The sequence below is a fragment of the Calypte anna genome, chromosome 4 (assembly GCF_003957555.1).
Source record: "Calypte anna isolate BGI_N300 chromosome 4, bCalAnn1_v1.p, whole genome shotgun sequence".
Classification (NCBI taxonomy): Eukaryota; Metazoa; Chordata; class Aves; order Apodiformes; family Trochilidae; genus Calypte; species Calypte anna.
In genome coordinates this window covers 6,869,968-6,886,844 of record NC_044247.1, presented here as the reverse complement: position 1 = coordinate 6,886,844, position 16,877 = coordinate 6,869,968, and the positions used below count along the sequence as shown (strand labels likewise).

The 16,877-nt window shown below is 42.6% G+C and overlaps 1 protein-coding gene across 3 annotated transcripts in view; it reads left to right on the top strand.

The window, feature by feature from the left end:
* MCF2 (MCF.2 cell line derived transforming sequence) overlaps window positions 1-16,107 on the top strand; it is a 57,371-nt gene extending 41,264 nt beyond the window's left edge. For 2 of the 3 annotated variants that reach the window (XM_030449132.1, XM_030449134.1), the window contains 11 exons: window positions 54-146; window positions 1,130-1,255; window positions 2,069-2,290; window positions 5,705-5,797; window positions 6,479-6,557; window positions 7,177-7,240; window positions 7,983-8,089; window positions 8,168-8,280; window positions 8,567-8,679; window positions 10,070-10,170; window positions 14,109-16,107. In XM_030449132.1, coding sequence (XP_030304992.1) covers window positions 54-146; window positions 1,130-1,255; window positions 2,069-2,290; window positions 5,705-5,797; window positions 6,479-6,557; window positions 7,177-7,240; window positions 7,983-8,089; window positions 8,168-8,280; window positions 8,567-8,679; window positions 10,070-10,170; window positions 14,109-14,149 — 1,152 coding nt within the window. In that variant the 3' untranslated portion in view covers window positions 14,150-16,107. The remainder of the gene's footprint in view (window positions 1-53; window positions 147-1,129; window positions 1,256-2,068; window positions 2,291-5,704; window positions 5,798-6,478; window positions 6,558-7,176; window positions 7,241-7,982; window positions 8,090-8,167; window positions 8,281-8,566; window positions 8,680-10,069; window positions 10,171-14,108) is intronic. The other variant, XM_030449133.1, reaches the window with a different exon arrangement.
* The last annotated feature ends 770 nt before the right edge of the window (window positions 16,108-16,877 follow it).

Sequence of the window (16,877 nt, the reverse complement as noted above, 5' to 3'; positions counted from 1 at the left end):
GAATAACTACCTACAGTTGGTGCAGAATTCATAATCTGAATTCTTTGTTCCAGGAATGCCAAAGAAAATTAGAGCACAAACTTGGGCTGGATTCGTATTTGCTTAAACCAGTGCAGCGCCTGACAAAATACCAGTTACTTCTGAAGGTATTTCATATTCTGTTTTGAAAGGACATCAGAAGACAGACTTGTTTTCCTTTTTGGTTCCTTTTTCAATTAAAGGTTACCTGTAAGTCAGCAGCAAACCTCAGATTTCATATTGCTTATCTTGGCCCTCTATAGTGACTTCCAGTGTGGATGAAAATTCACCTACCTGAAAAAGGACCAAGTGCTTTTAACAAGCTGGTTTTATGGGGAGAAAGACTCTTTGAATCTGTTCAGAAATGTGAAATAACAGAAGCACTTCTAAGGATACTGAAGCAGAGATCATAAGAGTGTGATGAATGAAATACAGTATACTGATGCATCTCTTCTCCCTGGGTTGCTGTAGTCCCTGTAATCTTTAATGCATTTATCCTTGTGTCCCTCTTCTGAGGCAGGGCTGTGCTGTTATTCCCACTTTACAAAGTGTGAACAACAGTGAGGTGGTGGCTTCTGAACTCACCTTCCAGCTTCTTGAATGAAGGATTACGAAATCAAGGGGCTGTAAGTGAGCAGGAAAGATATGAAATGAAAGTTACTTGAAATCAGTGGAATAATTCCCAACTTCTTCTTCTGCTTGTTGACTTGAAGGCTCTTGATTTTAAAAAATCTGTTCCTTGTGTCTGCCAGTCATCTGCTGCAACTTCATTTGTAGGCATATATGACATACTGGCAGCTGGTGGGAAACCTGAGCCTTATTCTCCATTTCTTACCAAGCAGGAAAACACAACACAAAGAACTGAGATGAGCATGATGCTGCTCTATGACCTGACACTGTTCTTAATGAAACCCAGAAAAAATGGGCCATGCTTCAGTGATCTGTTCTACAGCTCATACTGACTGCTTTAGAGTGAGTCTTTTTTCCAGTGACATGTGAAGAAAGAAACTCAGGCAGTGCAGGTTGCTCTTGGGCATTGGAAACTTTGGGCAGGATGGAAAATGCTGCTTTGTTCAAGTGCAAACACGTTCTCTTCTATTTCTATTTTCAGGAGCTGCTAAAGTACAGCACAAGCTGTGATGGAGTTCAGGAACTTCAAGAAGCTCTGGTTGCAATGCTGGATTTGCTGAAGTCAGTCAATGACTCTATGCATCAGATTTCAATAACAGGATATGATGTGAGTAGATTTGGGTAACTAGAGACCTTGCACAAAGCTGGACGATGCATTGTGTCCCAGAATGTATGAGCTAAAAACTACACTGGAACAGCTACAAAGTGGATGGGATCAGGGAGCTCTTACAGGTGCCAGTCTGCCATTTGATTTCAGGATTTTGAAAAATATCCACATCTAAAGGACATATTCAAAGTCCTGTAGTGCCCACACTTGCCATCTTGTGGTTCTTGAGAGTAATTTTTCCAGCATGCCCCTTAGTTCTCCCATGGTTTACTATATAAACAACCTGAGTGTCTTCATAGCATTTCTCATTCAGCATTTAACTAAATACTTTCTGAAGCTGATTTTCCCCTTGCCTACTGAAGTGCTTGTCTCTTCTAGGACTTCAGGGAAGGGTAAAGGGATGGCTTTCTAAGCTGCTGGTCCCAGACCTGGGCTCCTTGGACAGGCTGTCCTCCAAGGTATCAGTTCAGGCTGAAATCTCACCTGCTCTCTCCCACTGAAGTAGCCAGAGCCCTTGGCCTGGAGTTCCATAGGAGCTGGAGAGTTTTCCTGTCTTCCTAGTTTTTCCAGTTATTGACTTGCATCCCTTCCCATAGACCAGCTGCAGCCCTGTGCCTAAGAGCTCAGCTTCCCTCCTGGCATCATGCCATCACTCCCAAAAGATCATCTGATACTACCAGGAAGACCTATTCTTAGAGGGACGTGCCTTGGAACAGAGCTGGCCCCATCACTTGTCATTGTTTGGACAGTCCTCTCAATATATTAACTGATGTTTTTATCTCTCTGGTTTTTTGTTTGTCATACTCTCACCAGGGTGACCTGAGCGAACTGGGGAAAGTATTGATGCAGGGATCTTTCAGTGTTTGGACAGGACACCGAAAAGGTCCAACAAAAATGAAGGATCTTGCCAGGTTCAAGCCAATGCAGAGGCATCTGTTCCTGTATGAGAAGGCCTTGGTCTTCTGCAAGAAACGAGAGGACCATGGGGATGGATATGACAAAACCTCATCTTACAGTTTTAAGCACTTTTTGAAAGTAAGGACTTTTTAGTTGGGGCCATTGCCATGTGTATTGTAAACAAATAACTGCACACCAAGAGAGTGTTTTACCTCTGACACAGTGACTTGTTTTCTGCTATTAAGAGTTGTAATACCCCATGTAGAAGTGCCATGCCCAGGAAAGGCTGTGGGTTGTATTAATGGGCTGTGAGGAGCCCCATAGCTGAAGCAGCATCTGGACTAGGATCACATATGTGATGGCATCTGCCAGGGAAATGGTGCTGTGGGCACATCCCAGGGATGAGGAATGGGCCTTCCCACACCCCTAATCTGTTTTCCAGAAGTGGGGGTGAGAGCATGAAACTGGGGAGGCTCTTTGCATCTTTCCTGGCCCACCTGGGAGAATGAGGGGACTCCTCATGCCTTTGATGCCCAGGGAGGCTCTTTGGGGCTGGGGACTGCCTGGCTGCTCCTAAGACCTCTTTCCTAGACAGGAGAATGCAGAGATAACTCTTCCCCCCCTTTCATTGCCTTTCTCCTTTGGCAGGCTCTAACTGCAGCTAAAAGTACAATTATCAGATGAAGAGGGTAGCCTGTGACAAAGCAGGAGAGACATAAACAACTGTCCCAGGCCTATAAATGCAAACTATTACCAATACAAATCCCAAACTGCTTCTCTTAAAGAGAGTCCTCCTGGCATACTGTGTGTGATGAGCACTTAGAGCATCAGCGTTTAGTCTCAGTACTCTGCCTTGGTTTTCATGTTAAATAAAAAGGCAATGTGAATATATCTTAGAATGGAAAAAAAAAAAAGGCACTTGGAGGCAGGGCCCTGAGGCTCAGATGCTGCAGGTCCCTGATCTCAGTGGGGTCTGGGGAAGGTGATGCCACAAGCAGTCAGAAAGCCATGGAACAGAAAACAAGTCTGCTTAACTCCAGGGCACATTACAAATGGTGTATTAAAAGCAAGTCCCAGACCATATGTTTCAGTATTTAAATGTTTTTCCCAAAGAGCACAATTCTCTTTCTGGAGAGCTCCTTTTCCCTGTAGTACTTGTTTTGCCATTTATGCTTTTGAAAGGACTGAAGAGGTGGTGTGGGGAAAGCCTGCTTGGAGGAGTAAATCCTGCACTCAGGAGTTCAGGCAGGATGGCCAGGGTTTTGCTGTGCCTGGAGTGGGATCGTTTTCCAGTTGTTTGTATTGCCAGACTGAGAGGCTGTGGTTGGGGAATCCATGAATGCTGCAGGACTGCTGCCGCACACATCTGTTTTCAGAATTGCTGTCCCCAGGGCAAAATCATGTTTCTGGAGCCAGGCATTTGTTTGATTCATGATAGTATCAGGAAATCAGTTTTCTTTGCAAGGCTGTTTTCTGGGGGCTCAGGATTAAAGCAGGCTGTTGTTTAGAAGCTGTGTAACTGGGTGTCTTTAAAACAAACAAAACCACAACCCTTAGGATAATATTTTACATACTACGTAAAAGATCCAGTGGTAAATACCTCTTCAGCTGAGATTCAGTGACTTAGAGAATGCAGGTTCATAACTCACTGCAATGCCAAGTAAATCAGCCTGCCTGGTACCACTGTGGAAGTTGATGCAGATGAACACCAGAGCCTTGCACTCACCCCCTTCTTCTGCATTGCAGTGAACCAGCAGCTGAGGGACAGTAAATCCTGGTCAGGGGGAGGACATAGAACTTCAAAATCCTCTAACATGAATGATCAGACCTTAGATTTTTCTGTTTCTGGTGCTTTGTTTTGCATCCTCATAGTAGATAATCTAAAATTTCTAATATCTTGATGCCTGGGCAGTTTTGTAGGAGCCTCTGTAGGAATTGTCCTGCTGAGCAAGACATCCAGAACAGGCAATTGCAGTGACCAGATGAGGTGTTCTCTGTGCTGGCCTTCCAACAACTTTCATAGATTTCTTTTTTAAAGTTTTTAAGTTTTCATAAAATCAGAATGGAGCCTGCTCCAGCTTGCTAAGGCATCACGGCCCAGGATATGATGTTTAAAAATGTTCAGGACTATGCTGCAGATTTTAACCTCTGCATTTTTAAATTCCAACTGCAGGCGTGCAAATTATCTCTGGCTGTGATCACCTTCCTGCAAGCTCACACCTGTTCAGAGAAGGTCTCTAGACTTCTGTCAAACATGACCAGTGTGAGAGGGACACGAGGCACAGAGAGACTGGGAACCAGGGACTGCTGCTCCAGGGACTGCTGGAGGCTTTTCTGCACCTGGAGGCAAATGCTTTCTCAAAAGCTCAGAAGAGCTCTGCTCTTTATGCCATTGAAGAAATGAGGAAAGCTAATCAGTAGTTTGCTTCCTATTTACCAAATCTGTAAATTCTTCTAGTCATGCAGACAAAAAGCTCTGAGGATGCAAATATTAACAAACAGGAGCAGCAGTGTTAAACAGATGCTCTTTTCAAGGCCTTATTTGTATTTATGCTGGATTTATTTATGATACATAGAATTATTAGAGAATATACAGAGTATAGAATTTATAGAGTAATTTATCATAGATGATACCATTATTATTAGATCTATTTCAAAACACGTAAGCAAGATAATTTAGGTATTTTTGTCCATCCATTATCAATGAGAAATTGCTCGCAAACTGTGAGAAGATGGTTTATGTGATATCAAATATTAAAGCATTTTTCAGCTCTGTAGCATGTTCAACAGGTAGGTCAGAGTTCTCCTGTTCCTGAAGAGTTTCGTGGTCTCTAATCATGGTTTGAGCCACTTATTCATCTGGGTCATATTCCACAGATCCTGAATTATTTATGCCTTTGGCATTTCCATCCAACTTATCAAAAGTGGTCTGTGACAACAGGTACCTGAGTACAGCAGCATTCAGCCATGTCTAGCTTGGAGTCTGTGTCCTTCCCAAGAGCCAGGTTTGTGGCAACTCAGGCAGTGTGTCCAGAATTTAATCCTTCTTTTGGAAACCTTGGGATGAGGTCTCAACTGCGGGGATGGTCAGGGACCAGAAGAGGTTGAACTGAAATTCCTAAAGAGTTACAAGTGAGTTTTAAAGACTGCAAAGTGCAACACTTGAATTCCATCAGGAAATAAACCATAATATTACCAGAAATAATGTATGCAGAAAAATAACACTCCATGCATTTATAAAGCTTTGTAAGCCTCATCTGAGAAATTTCAGACTGAAAGATATATGAGATGACTTTTCAGTTGGTTCCACTGATTCCCAAATGAAAAATCCCCTAAGATCCATTGATTGGTTTCAGAAAGCCTTTATAAATACAACAAACTAGGAGGATAAGTCAGGTAATGACTTTCAATTGCTATGGAAATTAAAATTGATGAAATGTGTTAAATTGGGTGAAAACAGAGTTGTTTAACATGCTGTAAAGTGTCTGGGATTCATAGGGAAGAGGGAAAGATTTGTAACATGTTTAATTTTTTTATCTTTTGAATTTGCAGATGAATGCAGTTGGAATAACTGAGAATGTGAAAGGAGATCATCGGAAATTTGAAATCTGGTATAGTGGGAGAGAAGAGGTCTATGTTGTGCAGGTTTGTAGCTTCAAAAATCTGGATATTTCCCCATCCTCATAGCAGAAATAAGGAAGTGTCATTATGGGATTATCAGACATGTAACTTGCATTTTCCTCCCTCGCTCCCCATGTTGGTGCTCACAGAGCTGACCAAGTTGGCTTTCAGATCATCTACAAAATAGTAGCCTGATTCACCTGATTTCTTCCTGATTTTTCTTTGCTTTGTAGCATTTTCAATAGAAATGTACAATGGCTAAATGCTTGTCTAACGTGCTGTTCACAGGCAAACATGTTTTGAAGCTTCTGTTGATTTTTTTTTTTTTTAAATTAGTCTTTTGCCCAACTTTCTTTTTTCCATGTTACAACACAGTAGCCAACTTACCTTGATAAAGCAGATATATGTAGCCAAGTATATGTGTATTCAAAAGGCAGATTTGGCCTTTTAGGTTGTTTGTAAAAGAGATCAGATGCATACACAGGTGTGCTTTTGCCTTCACTCCTCATGTTGTGATGGGTCCACAGTTTCCCCTGTGTTTTGCTTGGGTGTAGTGGGGATCATCTATTTTAAAAGATCAAGAATGTTTAAAATCTAGTGGTGGCTTTGGATATAAGGGGTTTTCAGGTAGTTACAGCATAGAAAAGTAAGATTTTATTATGATGATTCTTAATTCATAGTTCAGACAATTTTCTTTTCTTCCAGGCCCAAACAGTAGATCTGAAGATGGCGTGGTTGAATGAAATAAGAAAAATTTTGTTCAAGCAGCAGGAGCTTATAAAAGGTACATAGGCCAAATTTCTCTGTGGTATTCACTCTGCAACAGAACCTTGCTTATTTTCACACTGGTGGTCTTCAAATCCACTCATTCTCACCAAAAAACTGATTTTCAGAAGAAGCCTAGTAGCACGATACTGGAGTGAGGCCTTGAATTACAGAGGAATATCATAACTTAGAGTATATGAAAAGTAATCATAGAAGCACTTTTAGTTTTTTTATCATTACCTTAGGGATTATGTTATGTTTGTTATCATAGGCTTAATACAACAAGATACATAGCAGATGCCTATTTTTAGGCATATTAGAATCTTCAGTGGCATTCTCAATGTTGAATTTGTGCTAAGATGATATATAATATGATGATATATAATATATATCATATATAACATATATATGACATGTATATATATGTCATATAACATATAACATATGTAACATGACATTATGATATATAACATAATCATAACTGAGTCTGTGCTTGGTAAGAGTCTTTGGCTCTGCTTTTCTCTAAGCAGAAATCATTAGCATTGTACAAAAGGTCCAGCTCTTAAAATAACACTTCAAATGTCATGGTTACCAATTTAAAAAAATGGATTTTAAGCTGATGTTTGACCTCCTCACAGTGGAGAAGCAGCAGCCCAGCTTGTGCACGGACCAGGCTCCCCTCTCTTCCCAGCTGAGTGATGGGTGAGTCCCAGGACCCACACCAGGGGTTCTGGTTGGTACCTCCCATGGGTGGGCACTCTGTTCCTTCTGGCATGTGCTGTTCCCCCAACCCCATTTCTGTCTGAGACCTCTGGGGAAGGGCAGGAGAGACATTCACATCTCCCACAGTGGCAACAGGCTGGGGACAAGGTCTGTAAGGGCACTCTGAAGCCATCACCTGGCTGAGCTGCAGCTCCTCTTTGGATAGTGACAAAGAGGGTGCTCAAACTGAGGGGAAGAGATACTGTAGCAACTTTATTTCCTCTTTCAAAAAATTAAAAGGAGGTCCTGAAATCCTGAGCCTTTGTAGAAACACACATTACAAGGAGTCACGTGGAAAAAATGAGGGGTATTCCTGGGTAGATTCTGATTGGACACAAGGAAAAGATTTCAAAATGGGATGAATCAGCCATTGGAATAATCACCTCCAAAGGGAAATGGTAGATTCCCCAATTCTTGTCATTTCTAAGATTCAGATGGACAGGCTGCTTGGACATCTTGACTGGATAAGATGCTTTTGCCAAGAAATATTGTACCGGATGACCTTTGAGGGTCCTTTCAGCTTGGTATCCTATAATTAAAAATTACCTTTTTTTTTTTTTTTTTTTTTTTTTTTGAACCTGTTTTACTGTGGAGTGGAGTTTGTATTCATTCACAAAAGCACAAAAGAAAACTAAGATTGTTTGGGCTTTTTCTGTTATTATTATTACTATTTATCCCTCAGAAAGCAGCAGAGAGCCTCCATAAGCTCAGAAGAGAACGACTCAGAGCGCACCAGCCCAGTGATGCTGGACAGTGGTCCCCTGTCCCCCCAGAACAAGCCCCACAGAAGTAAGGACCCTTCCCCTTCCTCTGGGGAGTGCTTTGTGGGTGCTGGGTACCCCAACCTGAGCTCACACTGTCTTGCAGGCTGGACAGGAATGTCACAATCCCTGGAAATCTGTGAGGGGCTGGAGGAGTGGTCGGGTCACCAGTACCTCTCCAATTGCTCAGACACTGAGGAAGAGGACGGGAACCAGCTGGTTAGTGCAGAGATGGGATAGTCCTGAAGCTCAGGGTGGTGCCTGTTTTGGTCACTTCACTTATTTTAGCTTGGCTAAACATCATCAGTTTATCTCGCTCATGTTTCTCAGATTTTCCAATATCTCCATTTTAGGGAATGAGGAGATGTCTCAGCCACAGCTTCTTAAAATAATTTTAATTAAAGTAGCTGATAGGGCTTTGTCTCGTTCCCTGCAGCAGTCAGAAATAACATCTGCTTGATGAGAAATGTAGCTAAATAAGATAATTTTTTTCTCACTACCACAGTCTCCAGGAAAATACAAAGCCCTTGCAGACTGCAAGAGAAGAGGATCAGAGGACCTGCTGGTGAAAAATGGGGATGAAATTCAGCTTTTGCATGAAGATGGTGAGGGACAGTGGTAGGTATTTTAGGATTACCTTGCCATCTCTCTCAGAGCCTGTAGGGACCTCACTTGCCTGATGAGACACTCGTTGCAGCTTCTGATTAAGTTTTAGACTATTCCAGAAAACTGGAGAATTCATTCCCTTGCCAGGACTAGGGGCTGTGGCCTAGGAAAACACATCAGGACTTTCCTTGCCCCAGGTGTCTGGGTGAGCTGTGTTTTAGCAACATCACAGCCCCTCCTGCCATATGGTTCCCAATTCTGATGGTACTTCAAATGAGAGCCCTTCACTCACCCACCTCAGCTGCTGGCTTTGTTCCTCTGGGCTTTTTAGGAGCCAGATCAGTAATTGTGAGACATTTTCATCCCCCAGACAGCTGGACAAGTGTTAACTGGTTCATGGCTGTAGACCATATTTCTGTTGTATTCAAAGCTGTGGTTTACAAGGTAACACTGGAGAGCTGATTCTCTCCTGGGGTTCTCTCTCCTCGGGATGAGAGCATTGCCTGGGAAATTCCCATACCCAGCCTTCTGCTGGGTTGTCTCATCTCAGAAGGCAGTGTGCCCTCTCCTGATTCCTGCAGCAATTTGGCAAAGATTTCTGGCTGTTTTTCCTTTTCCAGGATGATTTCTGACCAGCTCCCATCAGACAGCCTGGGTACTCAGTAGGAGAGTAGGTGCTCTAAAGCCTGGTTTGGGCAATGGGAAGGGAGCCTGGATCAGATTTGTGTAGGCACTGGGCTCTACACACAGGCACAAATGCCCCGTGGTGGATTCCTGGCTGACATCTACAACCCTTACATTTCAAGAGAAATCCAGTTCATTGTTAGCAAAAGCAAAATGTGAAGCAGCTCAGTTCTCCAGAACACTCCCCTCCTCTCACAGTGGCTTCAGCCAGTGCTGGGCAAAGATTTCTCACGCCAAACTTTTTGTTATAGCAGTGAGTGAGACAGAGAAATGTCATTTATGAGCATGACTGTTTCCAACTGCCTATAATTTGACTTGAATTTACTCACATTACCCTGACTAAATTAATCCTACCAGTCTACCTTAGTAGCAGAGGATTGAGGATAGTCATTGCCCTTGGCTCCATTGGTGGTCAATGGAGGGAACCCAGCACCTCTTGAGAACAATGCAGATCTTAGGCAGGATAACTCATGCTCTGGAAAATCCTGTTCCTCTTTACTGGCTAGAGAGGGGCCCAAGGAAGCTGCAGTTTTTAAAATTAGGTTCCTAGATTTAGGTTTGAAAAATTATTTAAAAGCATGCCCAGCTCCTGTTAAAATGCTTCCCTGGTTTGCACAAGTTCTTGGTTGCACCAATTGTGCAGCTGTGTAGAATGTACCCATCTAAGACTTCTCCTGGGTTGGTTTGTTTCTTTTACTAATACCATTGTTGTTCAAAGGTTGGTGAAAAACCTGAACAGAAGAAAAGAAGGCTGGGTTCCTGTCCACAGTTTGCAGATAGTTGTTGGTGACTGCAGATTTCGGAATGCCAAAGTTGCAGGTATCATATAGCACGCCTAGCAGAAATATCTCATAACTTCAATCAGGTCTTTTAAGCCATTTGCATTACCCTTGATGTACTAAATCTGGCTGCATATGCCTCTGCAGGATTAAAAAAAAAACAAAAAAACAAAAAGAAAGCAGCTACTCCAAAAAGCCTGCAAAAGTAGTAAATGAAGCTTTTTTTGTTTGTTTGTTAACACCTTAAGAAATTTCTGTGACTTTAGGCGTTAGTAAATTAAAACAAAGCATTTAAAAATGTAGATTTCTTTGCAAGAGCACTGTGTAGAAGACTGGGAGAGAAGAGATGGAGTCTGATCAGGGATTCCCGTGACTGTTTTACCTTCTCATTTCTGTAGCTCAAACTCTGGGTGAATAGGAGGTACCTAGGGCACATCTCCTGCTGCAAAAGTCACTGTGGTCTGACCCCCAGCACTCTCCAGGCAATACTTCATTTCTGCAGCCTCACTTTTACCCTCTTTGCTTCCAGCTTGGTAATCCATCACTAGAATAAAATAGACAAACGGGTTACCTGGGTTCCGCAGAAGGCTTCTAGTCTCAAAAATCATATTTCTCATTTTCTAGCCATAAATGTACATAGAAATAGATAGGGATGCATAACATAAGACACAAGAAAATGCCTTAAGAGCAGCCTGTCACCCTTGCCATGTATGCAGTGTGTGTTGCTTCATCACCATGCTGTCCTCTGGAAATGGAAGACCAGGGTTTGGGAGGAGAAGAGCTCAGGAAGCCCACATAGGTTTAGTCCATTAAAAACAAAACCCAAAGCAGTTAGGGCCATATGAAATAGTTTTTTCAAGTAGATGTCTTTTTAAATATTTCATTTTTGCCAAAAATCTTTTGTCTTGATGAACACGAAGGAAGTCTTCTGAAAGGCCAAAAACCTTTTATTCTAATCAGCTCAGTTTTCCATTATATTTCAGTGAAATCCTTCCTGTACAAGAAGGTATTTTTTTCATTCCCTTTGTTGCAGGGCAGTCAGATTTCCCAGGTTGGAGGTTTTCTGCCTTTAAGTAAGGGAAAGCTTGCAATGGGCTAGCAGCACAGCTGAGAGTTCCCCTCACTGTGTTCCCACCCTGGACCACCATGTGTTGCCTTTTCAGCAAGTCAGGTTATCACATCTTGCCGGGTCCTGCACTGCAACCAGTGCAGGAGGTTTCTCCAGCCATAAATATATTCTGAAAATAGGATGGTGACAAGCTTTTCAACAGTGGTTTACTTTGTCAGTGCTCATATCCCCCACAGCCTCAGAGACTCACAGCTCCAGGCTGGTTTACAGGGTTGCTGAGAACAAACTAAGGAGAACTTAGAAGAAAACTTAGAAGAGGAAACTCCAGGGAGACTTTATAGTGGCCTTCCAGTATCTGAAGAGACCTACAAGAAAGCCAGGAAGGGACTTTTTATAAGGGGATGTAGTGATAGAATGAGGGGTAATGGCTTCATAAAGGGGAGATTTAGGTTAGATATCAGGAAGAAATTGTTCACTGTGAGGGTAGTGGGGCACTGGCACAGGTTGCCCAGGCAAATTGTGGGTGCCCCATCCCTGAAAGAGTTCAAGACCAGGTTGGAGGGGGCTTGGAACAGCCTGGTCTAGAGGGAGGTGTCCAGGGGGTTGTGAACTAAATGATCTCTAAAGTCCCTTCCAACCCAAACCATTCTGTGACTCGATGAACCTCTCAAGACAAAACCTCAGAAAGCTCCTCCTGTAAGTGTCACCCCACTGCCCAGATGCTTTGTGGTCGTGTCACCAGTGTCTGGTGACAGTGCTGAGGCTCTGTTTTCCCAGTTAAGATTAACTTTTTTCTCCCTCATGGATGCTCATCCTGTCTGCAGTCTCTAGGCATAGTTCTAATTTTACATGCACTCCAGGCAATATTGTCAGATGATGTAGGATGTTTTCTTGCTATTTCCTAGAGCTGTTCCTAGAGCTTTTCACTGACATATCCTTAGAGCCATAATGTGCTCACACATTGAAAACTGATTTACAAACAGTATCTTTACATTTAGCACTTCCCTGTCCTCTATGGACTGGTCATTTTGTACTGCAGGGGACTTCATAGCATTGACTACTCAGGGACACAGTCTAGACTGGGCTCTTTTCTGCTTCTTCAGAAGATGGAGCTCTTGCTCCAGCATAGCAGAAAGAGAATTTGGAATCCAAGCTTGCAAAGTAGGGGCAGGAAGGAGCACTGCAACCCTCACGTATTATTAGCTGCTTGTGCTAAAATGCTCTTTTGCATGTAAACAGGGTAAATTTGATTACCATGTTGTGGGGGCTCTGAGAACTAGAGCATTCTGAGTTGTTTAGAGCTGGGGGAGAGGCAGTCCTGGCCCTTTCCAAGGGTAGTGTATCCATTATTGCTCAGCTCCAGGTCCCCACAATAAAAATATCTCTCAGACCAGAGAACTGCATAACCAGAATTCATTCAGATCTGGGATTTCGATCTTCTTAAGCCCTTAGCTGAAATGATGTAAGCCCTTAGCTTAGATGAAATGATTCCCTTACCTTAACATCTTTTCTTAGATTGGCACTGTAGCCATAACAAAACCCTCCTACCACAGGATAGCTGGTGCCTGCACACTTGCAAGCTGTTCCTCGCCCCTTCTTCTACTTCTTCTCTGTCCCTGCTCTTCTTTTCTCTCAGCAGTGACAAACAGATGCAGACAAAGGGAAACTTGTTGTTCACTCCCGAATTTTCCCATCAGAGCAAAATGAGGCCAAAGCATTTTCAGCTTTTTTTCACCCAACCTTTAAAAGCTGAGCAGGGAGAAGGGCAAGTTTCTGATTTCCATTTGCTCTGTGGAAGTCGTGAGACTCATTTCTGTTGTTAGAGGGAGCATGAAGTAGAGTGGCCTGATTAAAAAAGGGACTCAAATGAGAAATGATAAATGCCTTTTTAGTTGTTAGATTATTATATATAAAAGGAATATTGATACAACTTCTAAGCTCTTTTAAACAGCAAAGAAGTTGCCCACAGAATTTGACTTAAGCCCAAAGGCAAGGTGCATTTGAAGCAGTCACGGGTGGATGCTCTGTGCCAGGGCAGGTGCAGGCACCCACTTGCTTTTAGGAGGGTGTAGCCTCCTGTTTCATATGCCAGACCCTCTCCTAGTTTATTCTAACACCCCACTTGCCAAATTCTCTCTTCCAAGCCTTAAGGGGATCTCCTGTGTGTGCTCTTTGTGCAATAAAGCTGAGCGAAGGTTTCCCCCATTGGTAGTACTGAGCTTGCCTGTCCTCTGCTCCTGGTGGCCAGGGCAGTGCTGGCATTGTCCTCTTGAGAGAACTTTGAGGCAGCCCTTTACGTGGCTCCCTAGGCCATGAGGCTGGCATTTGCCTGATAAGGGTATTGTACATGACAGAGCTCTTGCAGGCTGGCATAAGCATGTTAGCTGCAACATGCGAGTTTTGTGTAAGTTGTGTTCAAAATGCCACTGCTAGTTTTGCAGACACAGCAGAGCTGTTTGCACTATTGCTCATGCACTTTAATGATTGCAGCCACAGGCTTTCCTATTTATGCAGGGTTCATTAAAGATAATGTTGATTTCTTTTTGGCCTTTGAATGGTAAGGCAGGGTCTCCTTGTGCAACCTACCATGCCAGCCAGCTTTGCAGAACAGCTTTTTGTAATGCTGTAGAAAACCATTTTGAGAGTGATAAAATAAGGAGCCTAGAGAAGATAGCAGCTGGCCATGCTGTGATAATCAAAGGATAGATAGTGAAATGAGTCAAACCCTGTGGTCCTGCCTTAGACAAGGCTCTCACTGAAGCTAGTGGAAGCTCAGCTTTTGGGGAGAACTGCAGGAGTGCACTTATTTATTTTTTCAATGTTATACAAATGTTACATGATTACAGGGAACAATGTATTTCTTGGAATAAGATGCTTTAATATTAACATCATTCTTCATTACTTTATAGATGCTGCCCTGTGTAACACGAGAAAGTTTAGTTCCCCTTGAATTAAGGGTGAACTGGTAGCATCCTATTTTCGATGCTCTTTGGAAGCTTTCAACTAAGTGTTACAGAGAAATAGCACAATAGTTGGAGTTGTCCTGTACTATTCATCACATTCACAGACCTTCACAGCCTCATCTGCACTGAACGGGACTGGGGTCCTAAGCAGCTTCTCATAGTCATAAAGGAAGCCATTCTCTGCTCTTTCTTTTATTTCTCCTGTGGAAAGTACAGTATTTTATTAATTTTACCTGCTGTTTTTCCATGACATCCCTCATCTTTCATCAGAGAAGTACACTACAGTTTCCTGACACTTTGTTTAGATGCTTGAAATTTCCTCTACAGGTTGAAGGCTTTACCTACTTATTAGCTGACAACAGTTGAAGTTGCAAATAAAAGAGTTGAGTTTTGGTAAACCAAAAAAAAAAAAACCAAAAACCCCAAACCAAACAAAGAAGCTGTATGTCCTGCTTAATTGATTTTATGAATGGATTTTTCTTAAATATCTATTTCAGCTCTGTGAATGTAATGTTCTGTAAGAGCACCATCTGGCTGACTCACATGCAGAGATGCAATAACACTAATGAGCCTCTTTTTTGCACTTAGGGTCTGGCTCCAGCCCATTGCAGTCAGTCCCACTGATTTCAGTGAGGTTTGGATCAGGTCAAACTGACAACTCAGGGCTGTCGCCAATCACTTAGGGTCCCAAAGTGTCCCAAGGCTGAAACCTGTATCTAGCAAGTGTTGAAGTTTACATTAATTGTATGTACTTTTGGAACACGTGCCATAAATCCAAGTTTAATGTCCATGTTTGCACTAAGGATGTTCTTGTGATCAGACTGTACTTTTCAGCATCTTTAACAATGATGTACCTATTGAATTTTTTGAGAAAGAAAAAAGAATACTGAACGCTTATCATTGAAGTTTTGTGTTTCTTTGTCGAGTTTTGCTTTTGTAGAACATAAGTGCAGGTGGTTTGACTTTTAAGCAGATATGTGCAAAGAGCATCTGATGGTGTTGAGAGCAGGGTCAGTAGTTTGCATGCAGTAGTGAATTCTCTCTGTCCCGTCAAAATGAGACATTTTTTACCATGAACCTTCATGGAGGGACCTTGATGATCTGACTTGGATTTGTGAACCATGGGTTCTTAGACACAGTCCCAAGTTGTCGAGTTAAAAAATACTGGGGTTGTGATCTTTTTGGTGACCATTTTTCTATGGAGGAATTGTTGATCTGCTTGATGGCTGTGATTGCCAGGGGGTTCCCCACCAGGCTGCCACGCAGCAGTGGGCATTTCTCTAGTTCAGGTGGCCAGTATTGTGGGTAAAACCCCCATACACCCTCAAAAACGTGACCAGCTGAGTCTGAACTAAGCAATGCTGTAAGATCTGGGAAGATCCCAGTGTTCCTCAGCCACTGGCAATGACAGATTATTTCTGCAGATTATTTCCATCTACTTTAAAATTGGTCACAGTGCACGTGCTGGGTGGAAAAGTAGAAGTCTCTTAAGTTACTGTTGGGGCTGTTTGTAGTGGTAACAGTGGTGGTAACAGTACATATTTTGAGGTACAACTGTAAATATTTGTCCCAAACATAGCACACATTGCCTATTAAATGATTTTAATATTTTTTTTTGTCTTCCATAGTTTTAAATCTAAGCTTTTATTAATTTATGAGGTTGATAAGTTCTGCAAATCTGAATGTACAGTCTGAGATTTTTAACATTTGAAACTTTGCACACAACATGGTATGTTACCTAAAGTATGCTGTTGAACTAGGCTCTTCATGTACATGTTATTAAAAATTACAGTAGAGTTTTCTCTGACTGCAAGTTTAAATGAACTATATTGTAAATGTACCTGTAAAAAATGTGTTAAATCTATATTTAAAGATTAAAAACTTGTTAAATAAATTCATATGAGAGTATGAGTTCTGTCCAAAGATATCTCTGCTATAATTCTGGAGAAAAAAACATAATTCTCATTGTATTTATTTAATTACTTTGGAACGAAGCTTACCTTCTTACAGGCATTTTGATTTTACAACAAGCAGTGACAGATGATCCCATTAGCTTCTTGCTGGATGCCATTGGCAATGAAATTGGAAGAGGCACCTCAGCCCTCATACTGATATCCAACATCTGAAATAACAGCTCCAGAAGTCCTGCCCTGGCTCAGGGTGTCTCCAGCCCCAGCCCTCAGGTCCTGCACCCCAGGACTGGGACCATGGGGTGGGTGCACAGGGGCCTTGTGGGCATCAGGAGCCTTCTGCATGGCACTGGAGAGATGCCATGGTCCTGAGCATATGCCTGTGCACCAGCTGCCCACCACAGGCATCATCACAGAGTACAGTTCCTGCAGGGCACACTGGTTCTCTGTGGAATACACCCCTGGATTTTTCCATGGAAGGAGATGTGAGATGAACCAGCACTGGGCAGCAGTAAACCTCCTTTCCTTTGGGATTATTCCCTCCAAATTGGGAACCAAACTAAGCTCACTGAGTCCTTCCCTGGAATGCTACCTCCCCTTCACCATGCCTGGGTGCCAGCATCCATCCCAAGTATGGGGCAAGCACTTCCAGCAAGGTTTCTCCCACCCATTCAGGTCTGGGGTGATAATGGTAGGGGTGTCCTGCACCATCTGAACAAATCTCCCAAGCCTGTTTGGGGAGGGCAATGCTCCATCACCACCAGCCCCGGGGGTTGCTGTCTCTAGTATAAAATTACTACTATGG